General features: G+C 46.4%; 1 protein-coding gene across 1 annotated transcript in view; it reads left to right on the forward strand.

Moving 5' to 3' along the window:
• Nucleotides 1-16,178, forward strand: part of ANKH (ANKH inorganic pyrophosphate transport regulator) — a 138,351-nt gene extending 122,173 nt beyond the window's left edge. Inside the window, exons 9-12 of the mRNA XM_058564319.1 lie at nucleotides 9,512-9,641; nucleotides 12,124-12,247; nucleotides 12,766-12,865; nucleotides 14,631-16,178. Of these exons, the coding sequence (XP_058420302.1) occupies nucleotides 9,512-9,641; nucleotides 12,124-12,247; nucleotides 12,766-12,865; nucleotides 14,631-14,744 (468 nt within the window). The 3' untranslated portion in view covers nucleotides 14,745-16,178. The remainder of the gene's footprint in view (nucleotides 1-9,511; nucleotides 9,642-12,123; nucleotides 12,248-12,765; nucleotides 12,866-14,630) is intronic.
• The last annotated feature ends 5,435 nt before the right edge of the window (nucleotides 16,179-21,613 follow it).

The raw sequence follows: 21,613 nt of genomic DNA on the forward strand, positions 1-21,613 counted from the left end.
TTTACCGATGGGGTGACCTGGGGAAAATCACAGCTCCTCGAGGCCCTCGTGTCCTCCTCGGTGGAGGAGCAAAAAATAATGCCACTTTCCCGGGGTCATCAGGAAGATTAAATGAAATAACCTATGGAAAGCTCTTGGTGTATAAAAAGTAACTGATGAGAGTCAGTTCCTTCCTACTGCCCCTCTGCCCTCCCCTCTCACTTCCCCCCAAAGTTTCAGTAATCCCGCATTTGCTTTTAAGTCATCACGCAGTAGTCCATGTTGTAGATCTGAGGGGTCGATTGGTTTGTTCGGGACAATGCGAGGGAGATTAAAACAATTAAGACTGGTCCCCGAAACTCCACCTAAGCCCTCAGAATGACAGTCCAAATCCACATGTACAGTCTTAAAACAGTTAGCAAATGAATAAGCGTATTGTGTTATGAGCAGGTTCCAATTTTTTTAAATTGTGGTAAATACGCCTGACATAAAAATTAGCATCTCAACCATTTTTAAGAGTACAGTTCAGTACATTCACATTGTTGTGCTACCATCACCACCATCCATCTGCAGAGCTCTTTTCATCTTGCAAAACTGAAACTCTGTACCCATTAAACAGTAACTTCCCATCCCCTCCGTCCCCAGCCTCCAGCAAGTTCCAATTTGACTATTAACAGTCAAGAAAAGTAAAGGCTAAACGTAAGCTGGGGTTGGAACTTTCCAAATGTTCTTCAAATCGGGTAAGTAAGACTAGGAAAGAAACATTGTGCAGAGAGATGGAATTGGCAGAAGTTGGACACCCGCAGCACCTCTACGGGCTTGGAGTGTGGCGCCCTCTGCTGTTGGAAGTATATTGTTTCTTTCAATCAACCCTTTGTGCCTTGCTAAGAATTTAGTCTCCTTAGATCTGAAGGACGCACTGAGTGCTCTCATGAAGGGTGTGTTTGGGGCAGTTTCATTGAATCTAAATGATAGCAGGGATGATTCAGTTTTCATATTCTTAAAAAAAATCTGATTTTAAAAACTACATCTGAAAATGTTCATTTTTTACCATGAATGTGCCATAACAGTTGATGGTTGCATCAACTCCCTTATGGAAGCATTCCAGATAGATGTGTAGCAATGATTATGACTGTCAACAAGCCACATTGAGAATATCAGGTGCCACATAAACACTTTGTAATGTGCTTTTCCAAGCTGCCTAGCTTAACAGAACACCAAGCTTTGTTTCTCTCAGTAACAGAGGTAGTGTACTCCATCCCTTTCAGCCGACTAAAATGTTTGCGCACCTGACCTCACATAAGTCCCCCGCATCGCCTCACTGTGTATTATCCTATTACTCCTGATCCTTCCTCACAAGGTTTTCCCTACCTCTGACTTTGTCCTACACAGATGTGGTCCTGTCCCATCACCCTCTCACGGGCTGTCCCTTGGTTTTTGTGGCCGCCCACGTGGCTTTTCTCTCAGCCACCCTTCAGAGGCTGAGTCAGAGTCCCCAAGAGTGGCAGCTCTGCAGGACAACAGCCCATTTCTTCTGGCAGTTACTACAGGCTTGCTCCCTGTCGCCCTCTTCAATGCTGATCCCCAGAAACTGGGCTCACTGGCCACTTTTATATATTATGTCTGTGTTTTCGGCATTTCCACTCTCATAGAATGGCATACTTTTTTTTCTTTAAAATTAGGAATCACCAGGGTTCTAAGAGTCAGTTGTGATGAAATGCTGTGCCATTCCATTTGGGATGTGGTGACTTCTCATGAACCACTGCTAGCATTGGGAAGGCTCTTAGAAATGACCCAGTCTAGCTCAGGAGGGAGCTAGCAAGTGAGAGTGAGAACCTGTGGGGAAGACAGGCCAGAAGGGTCCCCAGAGAGCAGCCCGGCCCAGCCTGAGGGGAGAGAAATGCTCACTCACTCACATGGCATCCCTCTCTCTCCTCCATGCCGCACGCTGGTCCCTCAGCACCTCCTGTTAGTGCTAAAAGCAAACACCTCCAGATTTGACCATTTCTCACGTCCCGCTGGTCTAAGAGCGTTTCTCACCCGGATTGTTACAGTAGCCTCCTCACCGGGCTCCCTGCTTCTGCCGTTGCCCGCCACAGTCCGTTCTCACACCGCCTGGGAGAGCCTGTCAAAATGGCAGTCTGACCACGTGACTCCTCCACCTACAACCTCCCATGGCGCCCGTCTCTCTCGGAGTAAAAGCCGGAGTCTTGACCATCACCCACAAAACTTCGTGAATTCCCCCCACCACATAAGTAGTGCCAGCGCAATTTGATGCTGAGAATCAAAAGGCCGAAAGGTTCCTTAGGTCTACATCAGCTTTCTCTGAAAACTCCAGAAAGATAGGCGTGCATGTTAGCTGATAGTGTCCTGCCTTGTTTTGGCCCCTGCACCCCAACACAAATCAAATCAGTGTGCCTTCCTCAGGAGTGACATGGGATTCGGTTTCCCAAGACGCTGGCTGTGAAAACGGAGCTGTTAATCACCTTCTGAAAGCTGGTCTTCCCTCTGAAACAAGACTTCTCACATCCCTATCGTAAACACATATTAAGATTGACTTTATCTGGGAAGACAGATACAGGGGTCCTTTTTATTTTAAAATGTTTTTCTGATAAAGAAAAAAGAATACATGCTCTTTATGGAAAACAGGGAAAAGTACAAAGAGGAAAATAAAATTAATCCTCATCTCACCACTTACAGATAGATGACTCCACTGTTGACATTTTATTACAGCCCCAGGAAACCTTTACGATAATGATAGCTAAGATTGATGGATCACAATCACTGTGCCCAGCCCGGTAGAAGCATTTTGTACAGAGCTCGGGCTCCTCATCATGGGCCACAGATGTGCCAGTGGTGTGGTCACCCAAGATGCACTAAGGAGCTGGCACCACAATGTCAATCAGCGTATTCACCAAGGTCACGGTCCAGAGCCAAGCTCTTAACCATCTTCCTGTATGTGGTATTGTTGAGGGTTAACTACTGGTTTACCCAGTGGAGACTTAAACCCATTAAACATATATTGAACTTTTCTTTCTAAGTAAAAGCTCCAAATAAAAATGATGCCCAGGGCCGACTGTATGTATTTTACTTTTTGTAACTGCAGGGGATTAGAATCTCTGACTTACTGCTAAGCCTGATTATTCAGGATAATGGAGACAGCTTTGTGAGTTCCTCAAAAGCATGGTCAACAGCTTCTGGAAATTAAGTCAAAACCAGAGCTCTAGTCAATGTTCCTTTGTGGAATGGAATCCTCTCAGGACATGCAGAAATGGCTGTCTCACTGTGGCTGGGTTTGCACGTCTCTGAGTTCAAATGCTGACGGAGACGACTGGCTTCTTCAAATTCCAATCCCAAACTCTTGGGAAAGAGACTTGGATTGTCCCAGGGTGGGTCAGGAACAGACTCTGTGGGTGAGGAAGCAAGTCTTGGGAAAGATAGCCCTTTCTGTTGTTCTAGTCTCACTGACTCAGACTGTAGCATCTTAGACGCAGGGATGTTATTTCTGTAAGGTTTGGGGCTTCCTTCCTCCTTTCTGCACACTATAATCCTATTTGGGGATTCTAATATATGGTGAAACTGTTGTAACTTAGTTCATTGTTATAGGGATTTAGAAATGAAAGGTTAAATACTGCCCCCAACGCAGAACAGCTGCATAGGGTTGAAGCCTGCTTAACGATTGCCTCTAAGGAAGACGTTAAATCATGTATTGATCTGCCCAACCAAACCATCATGAGAAATGTGACTGGGGCACATATACTGACCGGAAACTGCATATTAAGATTGTGAAGAAAAGGTTTCTAAAGAGGCTAATACAATTAAAGAAAAGAGAATACCAATGATCGCAAACGCAGGTTTGTCTGGCGTGATCTACACTCTCCTAGAGATGCATATATCTTGAAATACAAATAAGCATTTCAAAGTTCAAAGTAGAAATTTCATGGTCAGCTCTTGGTCCTCAGAAGAAGAAGAAACAGTCTGTCAAACAAAAGAGGAGCGGGTCATGGGTTGTCGTCGTCTTTTTTTAATAACCTTGTTGTTTTAGAATTATTTTAGATTTACAGAAACATTGTGAAGAGACTGCCGAGTTCCCACACACCCTTCACCCCTCACTCACATCTTACTTTACTGTGGTACGTTTATCACAACTAAGGAACCAACGCTGGTACAGTTCTGTGAACTAAACCCCATAGTTTATTCAGGTTTCACTAGCTTTTTCTTCATGTCCCATTTCTGTGCTAGGATCCCATCCACATTACCACTTTACAGTGAGTCATCCTGTCTCCTTGGCCTCCTCTGGTCTGGGAGAGTTTCTCAGACTTTGCATGTTTTTGTGGCCTTGCCAGTTTTAAGGAATACTCGTTAGGTAGTGCATAGACTGTCCCTCAATTTGGGTTTGTCTGAGGTTCTTCTCGTGGTTAGGCTGGCTTATGGATTTTGGAGGGGAAGACCACATAGGTCAAGTGCCCTTCTCATTGCATCTTATCAAGAGTAATGCCATCAGCATGACTTAATCACTGATGATGTTGACCTTGATCACCTGGCCGAGATGATGTTTGCCGGGTTTCTCCACCATAAAGGTACTTTTCCCCCTTTCCATACTGTGGGCTCTTTGGAAGGAAGTCAGCCCACACTTCAGCAGCGGGGAGCTGTGTTCCACTTCCCTGAGATGGGAGTATCTACATAAATTAGTTGGAATTCTGTGCAAGAGATTTCTCCCTATTTGTTTATTTGTATCAGTATGAATTCAGGGGTATTGATTGTATACTGTGGGTCACAATTCACTACTACTTGCTCAAATTGTTCCAGCTTTGGCCATTGGGAGCTCTTTCTGCTGGGCTCTTGCATCCTCTGACATATTACCCCAGGCTGATCATCTTATATATTTCCTGCCCTAGTCCTAGAATAAGCCATTTCTCCAAGAAGCCCTGGGCTCTTTCATTAGAGAATAAATAGGAAAACCAAGATCTGGACACTGAGTGGGTTGTTCTGTTTTGCTGGCTGCTTCCTAATGAGATAATATTGACAGCAAGCTCTGCAGCAGAAAACCCAACCCTGCAGCTGCTCCGAGGAACAAATCATGTTTATTGTCAGTAGTTTATTAGGTTTGTGTTCTGGTTTGGAAAAGTCAATATCATTAGGCTCTGCAAATATTTGAAGAACACAGCATGTCATGGTCAACCGGGAGGGCATGTTCTGAGTCAAGACTACTCTGGGTGAACTCATTAGATGACACTTTTCCTGAAATATTCTTTGTTAGGTTAATTTCTAAAGCTTCTTGTTTTCTGAAACAGACTGGTTAAATTTGGTCTGATTTTTATGTGAGGGCTCAATACTTTTCTTAGGGAAAATCGACCTGCAAATAGGTATTGCAGCTTTTAACCAACACCATATACTTCCTTCTAAGTTGCATGTATTCCTTTCTGGGCAACGCAGGAAATAGTCATCTTTTTCGGAACTTGCTGGAAGGCGAGGAGCATTTTCATACTGGAAGCATGGCAAAGGCAAAGAGTCGAATTCAGAAACTTTAAGGAGAAAAAGAAAGGAGGCTTCAATACCTGTGGTATTCCTTCCCTTTAAATAGTTACCTGTGACTGCTCAAGCCCCAGACCAGACTGACAGCTTCCACTTTCATTGTTGCGGAAGACCCAATCTAGGTACTAGGTGTGCGTGGCTGAAGACTCCGAAGAAGCTCCTCAGTGGCCTGTGGCCTTGACAGGAGCATTTCGGGTCCGCTGGGCACAGACAGAGCAGACAGAGAACAGGGTGGTTTAGTGGTGCCAAGTCAAATTGTCCTGTGGAATTTCAGCAATGGAACATCGAGCCATCCTCTGGGGAACCTCTATTAGAGATCCACCAAACCTGAACATTTTGTTTTCAAGGGACCATAACTGTGGTCACCCACCCAGGTTAATTGATATGTATGTAAATGTCTCAATGATTTGTGCATGCTCACTATCCTTGTGTCCTTATATCAGACTCCCTCCTCCGAAGGTCACTCATCATCTTCTCCAAAGCAGGAAAAACCCTCCAGGTGAACCTTATCCACGTGGAGAAGCCAGAAGGGACAATTTGGCTTTGCTGACTTGCACCATCCTCTCTGACATGCAATTATACCCTCCTTTTTCCTTGGTTTGTTATAATTTAAAAGCCATTTTACAGTGATGTTGCAAAGCACAGAGAGATTGCAGCATGAGACATTATCTCACATTCAGATAATCGCTGGCTACAAATAAATAAAGCATGCCAGTGATTCTCCAGGAAGCTTCAGTTTTTAGTGGAATGTGGCCCAGGTTTCGTACTCCAACCATGGAGGAAACACAGGATGACTTACCCTCCATAGGTCCTAAGGCCCCAATCAAGTCCAGACTTGGGGCAGTGCTCACTTATCTTCATTCTTTAGTTTTACTGTTATGGAAAATATTTGGAAGGAGGGATGATCGATCTCTTTGTCCGGGAAATCCATTGTGTCCCAGTGCCATGCTCAGTGTCCTTTTAAAGTCATGATATGAAATTGCAACCATACCTGGGCTATAGGTGTGAGTGATGTCTCACCCTTTCAGGCTGGCAGCTTTGCAGTGGGAAAAGATGACAGGGCCACTTGTCCTGGCCACTAGGTGATAAAGTCTCTGAGCTCTGAGTTGCTAGATCTAAAGAAATATTGTTCTCTTCATGTCAAAGATGGGGTGTGAGTAGTGGCATCAGGCATTAGGGTTCATGATAGTACCTCTGTCATTTTTGAAAACCAGTGGGATACTGCTCCCAGATGCTGAAAAGTTCATGATAGAATAAAAGCTCCATCACATTTATAAAGTGAAACATATTTATAATGGATCCTCCAAGGTATTTTAAAAAATATTTCAACATGGCAGAGTAGATAGGACCAGCCAAATTCCATGAAACTTAATTGACCCAAAGCCTAAAGGATGTTATATTCTAAAATGTCAGCGTTCTGTTTTTACACAACTGTAAATCATTTTATAATGTATTCGCTTTCATTTTAGAGAAAAGTCACTTGCATCCTAAGAGAGGGAGAGAAACATTTGATGGAACTGGCATGTTTTTAAGATTCTCTTCCAAAGTGGTATCATTTCATTTTTAAATTCAGGGTTTTTTAATCAATTATACATGCGCAAAATTTAAAAAGTTAGTTTTCTAAGGATTGTTACCAACAATAGCCATTCTCCCAACCTGCCCTCTCTCCTTTCCCTGCTCCGAGAGTCACCCTCTTCAACTCTTGATGGATTCTGACTATAGTAAACTGACAGCTGAGCCTTCATTCCCTTACTTTCTTAAAAAATGTTTCGTTTTCCCTGGACTTAATCATTGTCTTAATTATAATTTTTTTAGCTTCTGTGTACTTACCACTAATTTATTCCCACATTTTCACTTCATGCAGAAATCCCTTTTCATGTGCTCAAACACATTAGGTATCCTGTCTGTTTCACCTTCTCAAAGAAGTGTCCCGCAGAGCCTTCCAACCAGCTCCAGTGCGGATCAGCTGACCTATGAGCCTGTCCCGGCCCTCCTGGGATCTCCCCTTACCCCCACCCCAGAAATTCCCTGTGCATTTTTCTCATGATTAATCCTATATCTTCCTTTTTCTTCATCTGACTCCCCTGCTTTGGCAGAGTTATACCGCCAATGGTATCTTAAAAGGTGTGCATGGGAGGTAAATTTTTTGAGGCCTTGAACATCTGAAGATGTCTTTTTTCTAAACACACTTGATTAACGGTTTGGTTTCAAGTTCTAGGATAGAAATCATTTTCCCTCCTAACCTATTGCTCAGTGTCTTCTCTCAATGCTGGCTTTCTAGCTGTCTAAAGCCGGGAGCTCTTAGAAGCTTGTCTCTGCCCCCAGTATTGTTCAACCCCATGCCCAATGGGTCTTTTTTCATCCACTATGCCACGTCCACATGATGGACCCTTTTAGTCTTAAAACTTGTATCTTTCAGCTCTCAGATGTTCACTGTTCTCTTTTTCTGGAACTCCTGTTATTAGAATGTTGGACCTCCTAGACTCATCCTTTATTTATAGTTTTTAAATCCATTCTCGTGTAATTCCCATATCTTTGTCCTTCTGCTCTATCTTTGTTGTTGATTTCCTCAACTTTATCTTACTGTCATTTAGTGAATTTTTCATTTCTGATTTAATCTTTTTAATTCCCAAAAGTACTTTCTTGTTCTTTAAATGTCTTTTTTATAACATTTCCATTCGGTTCTTGTTTCATGGATGCAGTATCTTCTCCCATCACTCTGAGAAATCAATGGGAAAAAGTTTTCTCTCTCTCTCTCTGCATTTCTCTCTTTCCTCCAAGCTTTTTTCTCTTTGTTTGTTTTAGCCTCTTCATCTTAGAGGCCTTCCTCAAAGTCTGGTGATCCCTGGTTGCCTCCTCATTTTTATAGGTGGGGCACTAGAAGCCGATGGGCAGCTGTGCACATGTGGGTGAGGTTTATCCCCTGTGGGCCTCGCTGGTGGCTCGTCTGGCAGGGCTGCCTCATTAGGAGCCTCTAATTTCAGGAACTTCAAGTCTTCTCTTTTGTGCTGGTGAGATTCCTCAAAGACCACTCTGGGTATCCTGCCTGAGGGGGAATCAACTAGTTTCCTGAGTACCAGGAGCTGAATAGAGGAAGATGGCTGGGACCTTGGATATGTTATCCTCCCCTTAATCCTCCTCATGTTCTGTGTAGTAAATCTGCCCTCAACTGTGCTGGTTTTACTTCGTCCAGAGACTAAACTCCACCACCCTGCCCAGTTTGAGGAGGCATGGTCACCAGCTGTGCGAGGGGAACTGTGGACAAAGTGCTTACTAGCTAGACTTTCCACCTGCCTGCTTCTGGCCCTGCCTCCACCTCCACTTCCAGAAGGGCCTGTCGCCACCTTCCCTGATCTGTGTGGAGGGGAAGGATGGGAGGCAGCTCCACCTTCCCCTGTCAGTTTCAGATTCCATTTTCTTGAGTCTGTTACATCAGTTCACCACTTGCTCATCTGCTTTCCAAAGTTCCACATTTTGTGGCTGTTGTCTCTTATTCTCTTAACTAGACCTTGCAAAGCTTCCAGGCCTGTAATTAATCTAAGTATTACTATTTCCTTTTTCATGAGATGTGTTGATTCAGCGTGGTTCTACATACTTCCAAATGCTTTCAGGTCACTTTTTATTATTTGACTAAAGCTGTAAAAATTACATTAATAAACACGTTCACCTTGAACTGACTGAGCTGTTTAGCAGTCTAGTGAAGCCTTCCACGAGAGCACAGTGGTCTCCCTCACTGGCCCGGTTACCCGCTCAGAAGCGTGCCACATCTGCCCCACTGCCGGCGTCCCTTTGGGGCACATGTGGCAAATGGGCCAGGGCCTGTGTTGGCAGGTGAGAGCGAAGCAGGGTGGTGGCAGCTTGAGGACAAGTGTGCCACCCCCCCATGGGGCAGTTTCAGCCTTCTCCCTAGCTCCTCGGGATCATGAAACACCTGACTTTCTCATTTCACTCATTTATGCCTTTTCCTAACAACTTGCCAACTGTTTCCCACCCCCAGCTCTGTTTTGTCATGTTCTGGACCCCTAACGTTTCTGAGAAAATCTTGATAGACATCATTGGAGTGGACTTTGCCTTCGCAGAACTCTGTGTCGTCCCCTTGCGTATCTTCTCCTTCTTCCCGGTTCCAGGTAAGGAAAAACAGAATGAAAGAAAAATTCCCTATTTACTCTCACGCCCAATTCAGTCTTCTTTCTTTGGAAATGTTTGCAATCCCGTCCCAAACAAAAATGTAAAATTTCACAATGGATTAGAAAGATGCAAAGACATTATCCAGTAGGTTGTAAATTCAAGAAATGAATCAAACAGGCATAATTTGTTTCTTAAAGGACAACGGTTGCAAACACAGTAAAAAGAAAGTAGACCCAAAGGGACAGCATGAGAAGTTTGGGGGAGAATAGGACTGTTCTGTATCCTGATTGTAGTGGTGGTTACACAAATCTGTGCATGTACTGAAATTCTTAGAACTGTACACTTAGAAGTCAATTTTATGGTATGTTAATTTAAAAAGTAAAATGAAAAATAAAAAAGAAAGTAGACTGCTAAAACAAGGAAGGAGAAGGACTGATAGAGAAAAGGGGAATCCGAGGGCAGAGGTGAGGCCAGATGGCAATGGCCAGAAAGGAAAAGGCCCATAGCCAGAATAGAAGCCAGTTTGAAAATTCCCAAACTGATAGAGTAGTATGAGGTGTTCTATACAAGAATGAGGTGGTTCTGGATTAAATGAGAAAAGTAAGCTGCCGAATGGTTAATTAGTATACTCCCTTTTCTATAACAAATGTATCACACATATATATGTATATCCGTATATGATATTTATTTATATAAGTCTATGCTAAGTGCTTGCATGTCTATGTACTGTTTCTAGAAGTAACTCACCAAACTGGTAACCAGACTGGTTGCCTCTGGGAGGCAGGACCAGGGCCTGGGGAGTCAGGCCTGGGAAGAGGATCTTTGTCCTGGATTCCCTTTTGCACTTTTTAAATTCTGTACCAAGTGCATGTCATTGCCTATTCAAAACATTATTGCCAGAACAATCCACCTAAATTGTTCAGCTGAGAAGCCAGAAGCTACAAAACCACAATTAGGTTAAGAAAGGGGCCATGGAGCTAGTCAAGGCCAGGCCAGTGGTGCATCGCCAGCCCCGTGCCACCCCCAGTTGAGTCACAGCCGCCCCTGCTCTTAGACACCGAGCATTGCTGGAGGCTGGGTCTCTCGGGTGTCGCTTTCCCGGCTGTGGCAGAAATGGAGGATCGGAAGATCACAGCCATGGGGTGGTGTCTGGTCTTTGTCGGGGAGCACTGGAGGGGCCAAGCTTTGGAAGTGATGCCGCCTAGAGTAGGCTGCACTCTCTGGAGATTAGGGCACATGTCATTCATTCCCCAGTCTCGACTCAGAGGAGGGGCTGGAGGTCTCAGAGGACTCCAGCTAGGACTAGGATGGGACTCGCCTTTAATCTACTCTGCACTCCCATTCCTCGCCTGACAGACTAAGACAGCCATCAGGCCCCATCTGTCTTGGCAGCTTGCTGGGTTTGGGCCAATCAGATTAGCATTCCACCTGCGTGCCCTCACCCTCTCCCTTGGCCAAACTCCAGTGTGTGTCTGTGTCTCATAAATACCATGCTTCCACCCTGGGGCAGGCAGGGCATACTGTTAGACCAGGAAGACAGCAGATTCTCCTCCAAATGCACCCTGGACACATGTTTTTACCCCAGGAGGGAGCGCTTCCTCTCCCTCCAAAGGTCTTTGCCTGGGGCTGCCCCACGTGGGATAAAGGACTTGGCCTCACGTTTCTTTAAACCCCTCCCCGTTTCAGATCGCATCTAAACATTCAGGGCACTTCCTACTGACCGGGTGTCCTGCCCCCCAAAACCAGAGTCAGTCAGTAACTCACACTCCGTCCCTTGAGCCCCTCCTCTGCGCTCAGGCCGGGCGCCCCGCCCTCCTGTGGTCCACAGATCAGGACGGGGAGCCCGGTACAGAGAATATGTTACGAGGTCTTTGTGAAATGTCGACATATCAAAACAAGGGCGGGCGCTCTGCGGGGAAGGAGAGAGGGAGGTGACGGCTGTCCGGTGGTCAGGGACTGCTGGGGAGGAAATAGAGAAGTGAGAGCAGAGCAGCTCCGTTCTCTTCACCGACGCCTCGAGTCTCCTGGCCTCCCCCAGGCTGTCAGCGGGGAAGACTGGGCTTCCAGTCCAGCTTTTCTCCTCACCCAGAGTCAAACTGGATTGCTTCTCGCAGAGTTTTCTCTGCTAGAGAGGAATGATAGAGCTTGAGGCTGGGGGTGGAGGTGGCGGGAGTGGACAGGACTGTCCCAGGAGCAGGTGGGCACAGTGGAGAAAGGAAGCTGCCACAACCTACCATCTAGACCCTAAGGGCTGTGATGAGGTAGGAGCCCAGGTGGGGATGGGGCTACCCCAGGCCCAGACGCAGGGATCAGGAGCTCTGGCAGGAAGATGAGGTGAGCAGCCTGGGGCAGCAGCAGCAAGGCCTGGGTCCCAGCCAGCCAACCCGGGACCTCGATGTGTGGCCCAGGGCCCCAGCGGCCAGAGGCTGCAGGGCAAGAGAAGCAGGATGTTGCCTGACGAGCCTTCTGCTCTCCCCTCAGTCACTGTGAGGGCCCATCTCACCGGGTGGCTGATGACACTGAAGAAGACCTTTGTCCTCGCCCCCAGCTCTGTGCTGCGGATCATCGTCCTCATCACCAGCCTTGTGGTCCTGCCCTACCTGGGGTATGTCATCGGGGGGTGTGGGGCTGTGGGTCTTTCTGACACTTGAGTACTCTGTCCAGAAGTTTAAACCTGCTTCTTCCTATGAAATCCCCAAGCATGTCTAGAATTAGGAATGCAGGGTGACATCTCGTTTCTCTCCCCAGCACTAGGTGGGAGGCTGTTGAGATCCATTCTAGAAAAGTACTTTCAAGGTGATGCCCATATACAATATTCATTGAGCACCTTCCAGGCCTGGCAGGCATGGGAAAGTGAAAAATAAGAGGGAGGAAGGGCGTCACCCTTGTTTACAGGAGCTGAGCTGAGACCTGGAGCAGGTGTGGGAGACAGCTCAGCTCAGAGTCCAGGTCCCCTCCCCGTGCAGGTGGACCATTAGGTGCAGTGCTCGCCAGCAGATCGTGAATGCGATTGTCTGGTCCCTCTGGTGTCTACACCTTTCCTGGATTTTAGCTGGGTTTTGACTCTATTTGTGTCTCGGTGTGGCTTTCACAGACAAATGGCCTTTGTGTTCCTATCCCCAGGGTACACGGAGCCACCCTGGGCGTGGGCTCCCTCCTCGCGGGGTTTGTGGGGGAATCCACCATGGTCGCAATAGCAGCGTGCTACGTCTATCGGAAACAGGTAAGATGTGGCAACAGAACCGCACACCTGCCGTGGCTGCAAAGCCCCATCCCAGGTGTGGGGAGACCTGAGCGGCTCCCTGAGGGCCCCCAGTGGGGGATGATGGTGGTGATACCCCACATTCATCCCGTCCTTCAGCTGGACTTGCACTGCTCACCATGACTCCACATCACGCAATCCTCACAGCCGAAGTTGCTCAGCCCTTGGTCAGGGTTAAGAACAAGGGGATCCCTTATTGTTATCACATAGCTTATTCCTTACACTCTGCTTTGCTTCAAAAGGCAGTCGTATTTCTCAGGAGAGACAACTGAAAGGATACATGTCTACCATTCTGTCTCCTATTGTTGCCTCTACAGAATTAAAAAAAATGTAGAAACTAAATAATAGTTTTGACCGTGTTAAGAAAATCCTGAAAAGGTGATTCCCCTTGCAACCAAATTCCTCCCCTAAGTCCTTAAAAACTCAGACTTATTGCTAAGGAATAAACAATCTAGAAAATACTGGGTGATCAGGACACTCTCTCCCCACTCTTTGCCTCTGGAAATCCTTTCCCCCTTCTGCCCCAGGTCCCACCCCATTCCAGGAAGCCTTTCCTAACCCCCCACCACACAGACACACACACACACACACAATATGTACGTACCCCATACCTGTTAGCATGTAATTAGTTTATCCTGCAGGGTTATCTAATTACTGGGGGATATATTTCTTTCCTTTCTAAGATTATGAATACTCAGGGAGCAGGAGCCCCATCTTGCTTAGTTCAACGGAGAAGGCATGAGATTAACCAGGGAGTGGGTGGAGGCAGAGAAGAGAAGAGGTCCAAGCATGGATCTCTGGGGCGCACCAGTGTGGGCTCCCCCAGCCATGGCCGCCGGGTCAGGGGTGGAGGGGCTGAAATGGGCAAGATTTGGACCTCACCACGGTTGGGATTTTGCCTGGCAAATGGGATGAAAGAAAAGAGGAGCAAGGAAGTGAGTATAATTATTGAGCATTTCATTTAAGCTGATGGACAAGGGGAGAGGGGACAAGATGGTCCATGGATTGTGGGGGCAGGGTCCTGGAGCGGGGCCAGACCACTAGAGGTGGAGGATGGTGTCCCTGAGTTGGCCTGTGGGTGGTGCTGAGGTGTTGATATGACAAGGTCTCCAGGGAGCCCACGAGCGGCGGGGGTGGTACTGGAGAACCTGATTCCCGAAGGAGAAGAGGTCCAAGCATGGAGAGGCCAGTTACAGCAGGCCAGCCAGCGTGGCAGTGCAGGCACCAGGAATTAGGACAGGCGACAAGCGGGTTGGGAGAGAATGACAGCAAACCTGGGGCTGGCCTACAGGGGAAGAATATCTGATAACAGGAGATCCCAAGGAATGCTCTGGGCCCTGAGGAGGAGGGATGGGGATGGGAGGGGGGCGAGAGCACAGCCACCGCTGGAAAGGGCTGCAGGGAAGTAGTGTCTTCAGGCAGAGGCAGGTTTCCATCAGCCCACCGTGCATTCCAGAGGGCATATGGGAGGGTTGTCAGGCAGGAGATGGGAGACGGGATCCCCCAAAGTGCCTAACACAGTCCCAGGCGCACAGCCAGTGCTTGAGTAACAGATCTAAAAGGCATCTGCTGAACTAAGATGCAGCCTCAGTGAGGTCACCCCAACCATAAACGAGACCCAGGTCTGCAGAGGTTCCCTGAGACCCGAGGAGCCTCTCCCTGCTCTTGGCTCTACTACGCTGTGTTGCTGTCACAGCCCCATGCTGATGAGTCTTCTTTGGTCTAGAAAAAGAAGAAGGAGAACGAGACAGCCGCTGAGGGGGAAGACTCTGCGATGACAGACATACCTCCAGCAGAGGAGGGGACAGACGTCGTGGAAATGAGAGAGGAAAATGAATAAGGCACGGGACGCCTGGGCACTGCAGGGACGTTGAGATGACACTTCAGCATCATCTCCTCTCCCATCGTGTTTTGTTCTGTTTCTGGTTTTGTTTCTGTTTTGGTGATGAAAGAGGCCTTGATCTAAAGGTTTCAGGTAAACTCTCTGGCATACTGGGTATGCTCACACTGATGTGGGGACCTAAAGAATGGTCTTTGCCATCGCTTTGTAAAAACAAACAGAACAATTGACTTCATGCCCCTGCTTCATGAAATCTCAGAAGACATCGCTGCCTCATAGTCCAGGTTGTCTCCTCCTCCCTCGGACAATCTCCACTTGGAACCAAAGGACTAGGCTGTGCCATCCACCACTCCTCCGCCACCACTGCCCATCAGGCCACGGACTTTACCCGGTCCCCTTGCATCTCTTAAGAATCAACTCAGCTTTCTTTGATTGGCTTCCCGGTAACATGGCTGTACAAAGAGATGTAACCCCAGTGGCCTTCCACCCTGGAGTCACAAACTGTCTGCTACCCATGTGCGGTGGGTCAGCGACAGGCTACAGCCCGAAGTGGCCGTTCACACTGAGGAATGGCTTTGGGAACGTGCTGGACGGGCGGATGGAAATAATCTCCCGTAGGAAGGTTTGAGATGCCATGGGAGTAGCACACGGACACGCTCGAACGCTAGCATTTCACCTCGCCTCACATGTTCCTAGATTTGAGCGAGCGCTTGCTTTTCATGCCCTGCCGTATACATACATGAGCTAACTTTTTAAAGTTGTCCCAAAAGTGCATCTCCACACCTCAGCCTCCTTGGCATGACTTCCCCTGAAGGCTTGTTTTTTGCTCACCTTTCCTGAAGATGGCACCAGAGCAAGTGAAATGGAGCATCCTAACTTTACATTTTAGTTTTTAAAGGGAACTGAAGCTTTAAGTCATAATCTAGCATTCTAACGCCAGGTCGCCATATCGTAACTGTTGAAGTAGATTTATTACCTGGTCTGCCGTTCTTAGTCCTAACCATGCGGTACAGGTAATCCAGAGTGAATTTCGGTACTCCCCTCTCACGCCACACAACAAAGCAAGACATTTTATAAACAAGAGCAAAGTCACTATATGATATTCCCTGAAATGACACATTTGAAATCCATTTAGTGCAGTATATTTTTCTAAGTTTTGGAAAGCGGGTTTTTTCTTTAAAAAAATCATGGACACGGTTCACTAAATTCTTGATTTAGTCAAAAATCCTAGACTGAAAGAACCTAAACACAAAAAATATTTTAAAGATATAAATATGTACTGTATATGTTATGTAATTTATTTTAGGCTATAATACATTTCCTATTTTCGCATTTTCAATAAAATGTCTGTAATACAATACAGGGATTGCTAGTGTGCTCAACATACCTGTGGTTGGAACGTATTGTATCGATGAACATTGTATCTTATTTGCAGCTGTTTTACAGAGTCTGTCATTTGTATTTAAATGTAAGTATCAGTAAATGGCAAGAGAACCATTTTCCATTATGGGTAATGGGTATAAATGGGTCGGCTGGTGTGGACAATAGTAGGAATGGAAATATACATGGAAAGAGCAAGAAAGAAAAGGGCAAGTTTTCCGGTTTATTGTTTTCAGTGCTATGTAATCATATTGTTCCTCACAGAAAAAGAATGTAAGGGCAGAAAGTCAGCCATGAACGTCACAGGGTTGCATTCACTTTTCTGGACACCCAGGGACCCTCGGGTGTGCCCACCACCGGGACAAATCCTCACGTGCTTCCTCTGAGCAGTTTCTCCTCCATATATATGAGTGCTGAAAATTAAGATGCGTAGCTTTGGGGTGGTTTCAGGGGCAGATCTGAGAAGATGGGGATAAAATCTAATTGTATCCGCTTTTTTAAAGTACATGACTAGAAAATTAAACAGCAGTATTTTTTAACATGTGTGACTATTTCGTGCTTGTGGGGTTGGAGCTTAAAGAGCAAATTGAAAAAGCAAATTCTGAGCCAGCCCTGATGGCCTAGTGGTTAAAGTTCGGCACTCACACTGCTTCGGCGGCCCGGGTTTGGTCCCGGTTGCAGAACCACACCACTCATCTGTCAGTAGCCATGCTGTGGCAGTGGCTCACATAGAAGGACTTACAACTAGAATATACAACTATGTCCTGGGCCTTTGGGGAAGAAAAAAAAAGAGAGAGGAAGATTGGCAATAGACGTTAGCTCAGGGCAAGTCTTTCCCAGCCAAAAAAAGAAGAAAAAGCAAATTCTTTCCCTCTAATTCGGGGAAGGAGCAACTAGACTCGTCATTATGCAACTAGAACATATCATTATAACAACTTCAGAGATACTGTCGGTGATAAAGAGTCATGGGCCACGGTATTTTGTGAGTTTCAGAGGACCCAGACCCAGACCACAACGACAGAACTGCAATTGTGCACAACGTGTCCAGAATCCAGAACCTTTCCTTGAAGCACACGATCCCTCATACAGTTCCTCCACCTGGGCTGCTTAAGTCATGGCCTAACACACCTTAACTAACTCCTAAAGCAAAACCTATCACTGGCGGATTCTTCTGCATCTGTTCTAACCGACACAGATGAGAAAGGAGGCTGAACCAGAGAAGGGGGGGACCCTTCTTCTTCCCACTTTGCAGAGTAAGGAGGGGCACTCCTTTGCCAACCAAAGAAACGTCCCCCCACCACAGGTTTCTTTTTTATTGCAAGTCGCTCAGCTGGTAGATATAGTTAGTTAGAAGGGCACCATGCCTGTGAGAGTCTCATGTCAAGGACCGTGAAAAGCTCAGGCATGACTTTCTCAATGTTGAGTGACTGCTTGTAGACAAATAGAATCTAAAACTCCAGGGGCAGAAGGCCGATTTTAATTTAAATGCTGAGAAGTGAGTATGGGCAGCTCAAAGCAGTCTTTCTAAACTGAGGGTTTTCTCTGCGCAAGCCCAGGGCAGGGCAGCTCCTTCTGTGGCCTCTCTTTGCTTTCTTGAGGGGCCTGTGCAAGGTCATTCTAAATGTGCAGCTGCTGTGTGCTCTGCCCCCCATTTGCGGGATCTTGGTGGCACTAGGGATCAGCGAGACACCCAAGACTTGAGCAGAAAGAATGATCGGGATGGACCTGCCGGCCACGGGGCTCAGGGCATGGTGAGAGGTTGGCAAGTTGGCCAGAATCCCTCGCCTGTTTGGGATTCTTTAATTTGGGCACGGAAGGCTGCTGGTTTGCATCACTTGGTGACGGCCAGGCACACCCCCTGGCTGCCTGCGTTGGGCTTTTCTTGTGCCAGAGGTCCTCTTCTCTGTCTTCGTGTTTGTGTTTGTCCTCTGTGTTTTAGCACTAGAAGATGGGTTGGCTTTGGAAATGTCCATGGATGGCCGGTACACTCAGAAATGAAAACGTTTAGTGTTGGTTTAGGATATATTGGATGGGCCAAGCAGGCTTCATTACGGTAGTAAATACCTTTCATTTTTCACTCTCTGAGTCTTCCCAATAAATAACCTTGGGAGGAGCAAAAGGTGGGAGGCCCAGGAGGTGGGAGGCCCGGGGGCTCCACCCTAGTCCAGCTCCATCCAGCTGGGCCGTTTCCAGGCCCCGAGGCACATCCCAACCAGGGGCCACCTCTGTAGTCCTCATGAGCAGCCTTTTCGGGATCTCTCCTGGGGTTGGGATAGTCATTCATTTCCCAAATAAATAACAAAAAAGTTATACAAGGGCCAGCCCCGTGGCTTAGCGGTTAAGTGTGCGCGCTCCGCTACTGGCGGCCTGGGTTCGGATCCCGGGCGCGCACTGATGCACCGCTTGTCCGGCCATGCTGAGGCCGCGTCCCACATACAGCAACTGGAAGGATGTGCAACTATGACATACAACTATCTACTGGGGCTTTCGGGGGGAAAAGGAGGAGGATTGGCAATAGATGTTAGCTCAGGGCCGGTCTTCCTCAGCAAAAAGAGGAGGATTGGCATTGATGTTAGCTCAGGGCTGATCTTCCTCACAAAAAAAAAAAAAAAGTTATGCAATGATGCTTTAGAGTAAGAAGTGAAAAAAGTCAATAGCTCCCTACCCTCGTAATTGTTCCTCGTTTGGGGATCTTTTCTTCTAGAAGGAAGGGGCAGGGGGAGACCAACTTTTTTCGTACCCTTAGTTTCTAGAAACACATCAATTTAAAGACTCTCTGGATTTTTTTTTTCTTTGTTTTTTTTTTGTGTGTATGTGTGAGGAAGATCAGCCCTGACCTAACATCCATGCCAATCCTCTTCTTTTTGTGGAGGAAGACTGGCCCTGAGCTAACATCTATTGCCAATCCTCCTCCTTTTTCCCCCCAAAGACCCAATAGATAGTTGTATGTCATAATTGCATAGCCTTCTAGTTGCTGTATGTGGGACGCGGCCTCAGCATGGCCGGAGGAGCAGTGCGTCGGTGCGCGCCCGGGATCCGAACCCAGGCCACCAGTAGCGGAGCGCACACACTTAACTGCTGAGCCACGGGGCTGGCTCTGGATTTTTTTTCTTGTTCAAACAAGTGGGAGAGAGCATGAGAACCTGTGTTGCAAAATAGGAAGTATTTATATTGTAATTAAATTACATTACCCTGAAAAATATTTCCTTGTATTTAAGAATCTTTCTACTTCTGTAAATCTCTAAGCAAACCAGTGCCCAGGACAGCCCGTGCTGGTGTGGACCAACCAGCCACACCTTCAGGCCTCCTACTTTGCAGGTGAGCTGACCTCTAAACTTGGATGAAGTCTTCATCAATCAAAGCAATGCACAGTCCAGCAAATGGGTCCTTTTAACGTTCTGAGTCCTGACCTTTTTTTCTTCTTTTTAATAACCAAAATTGCAGTGAGCAGGGCTTTATACGATGTGGCAATCCGTAACTGTTGAGACGTCTGAGTTACTCCTGCAGCCAATTCCCTAACACCAGCCGCCCGGGCCTGCCTTCTGTAGACAGCCATCCTCACACACGGCCCTCATGTGGCTCGTTCATAAAAAGCATTTGAACCGTAGCAAAGCATGTTTTTGAGCAACGTGTTTGGTAAACATTCAAGGTGCTCCTCTGCATGGTTATTTGAAGTCTCTATTTCTGTCATTTGAAGCAGCAAAACATCACAGGATTCATCAGCTGATCTAACCACACATAAAACAGGATGTAGAGAAAATCGAAGACAAACGGACTGAAAGCTCCTCTTCCCTGCCCTTTTAAAGGCTAAACGTCTAAAATTAACTACACAAATGTTCAAAATGAGAGGCATTTTATTGTATCATCAAAATAACCCAAACCTCACTCAGAAGTCAGAAAAGGTGAAACAAATTATAGAGTTTACCGTCCGATCTCAAAAGGGAAAAATAATGAAGAGGAGATGGTGAGATCTTGTTTTAAGTTAAGACTTCATTTTCTTCTCAAGAAGGGATGTTAGAACGGTTAGCTGCTGCAGTCTCTGCAAAGAAGAGAACCAAAGGCGGGCCTTCTAAGACTGTATTTTTAATCATCTTTGCCAAGTCCAAGTGGTTCCAGAAGAATTTTTTTCTCTGCTTCGTCTGCAGTCAACCAGGGTCTCTAAAAAGGCTGCATAAGATAGATACATGCACTTTTATAGATGGCTGTCACTACACACAGATTCAGCACACGTGTCTTATACGGTCTGTCTGTTTACGTTAGGTTATGTAACAAAGTGCACTTTAGTAACCAGACTTGACATCGGCTTCTACAATCTGTATATGTAAACAAAAGTGCACAAGAGCTAGGAACCCCTTCTCTCTCCAGATGTCTAAGTGGTTTCCTTAGGTTAAAGAAGTGGGGAGGTGGAGAGAGACCAGCTAAAAATGGTTGGACAGTTCGCCCTACGGCTTCATGGAAATTCACCACAGAGATTGGTTGTTACTATAGGATTTAGAGGCAGATGTTCTCCAACTATGAACCAGGGACAAGAAATGGTGCCTTTGGAGTGGAAAATATTATGGCCAGGTGGACTCTGGTTCCCTGAAGCGTGGGGCCATGGACACGGGGGACCCACAGTTTGGATGAACCTGGTACTGAAGGTGACATTCAAACTACCCTGGTCAAACAAAGGAGGGACAGGGTCCACATCAACGCCGGTCACCCAGTACCCACAGCATGGACCAGTTACCACTAAGAGGGCCCATTCCACCAGGGGTACCACATCCTCAAGGCTTGTGGGGGAAAATACACAGCTCCTTGGATCTATGATAGATTTGGTTTGCTTAGTGATACATTGAGAGGGCAAATATCTAAAGCTGGAATGACCAAGGAGCTAGTGTAGAGCTACCGAAATCCTGACAGAGCCGCACACGAGATGCTCTTCAATACTGACAAGCCTACTCTCATTCAGTTAAGGAGAGCTTCCATGCTGGAGGCCATGGGCCCATAGCATGACCTCCCATGTCACTCACACAACCCTGGCCTCACATGGGTCACCTGTACAATGAGAAGCTTAGGCCGTTATTGCCAAGGCTCCTTCCTGGGCCTACATTCTATGTATGATCTGGGATTTAGAACACAGTACAGGATCCTACAATGGAAAAATAAAGTTACCTCGTTCTTCATTTCAGATCTGAACATTAGCAGTGATCCAGAATTTTTTTTTTTTTTAACAAAATGAAGTCTAGTGGGAGTCATAATTCTATGTGTGCTGTGGCTGTCAGTTTACAGGCTTCTCAGTTTCACATCAAAACTATGGGTTTAATTTAAACTGTTGAAACCAATCACTTTAAAATATTTGTGCACCTTTGATTAAAACTGACTGCAGAGGTCAACAGAAAATATACGTTGCATTTAAACAAGTGCTGTGTATGTATTTAATAGATGTTAAGTTTTTGCATTGTTAAGAGCATTTATATATGTTTTTCTTTGTTTTTTTATGGGGGATT

The sequence above is a fragment of the Diceros bicornis genome, chromosome 20 (assembly GCF_020826845.1).
Source record: "Diceros bicornis minor isolate mBicDic1 chromosome 20, mDicBic1.mat.cur, whole genome shotgun sequence".
Taxonomy (NCBI): domain Eukaryota; kingdom Metazoa; phylum Chordata; class Mammalia; order Perissodactyla; family Rhinocerotidae; genus Diceros; species Diceros bicornis.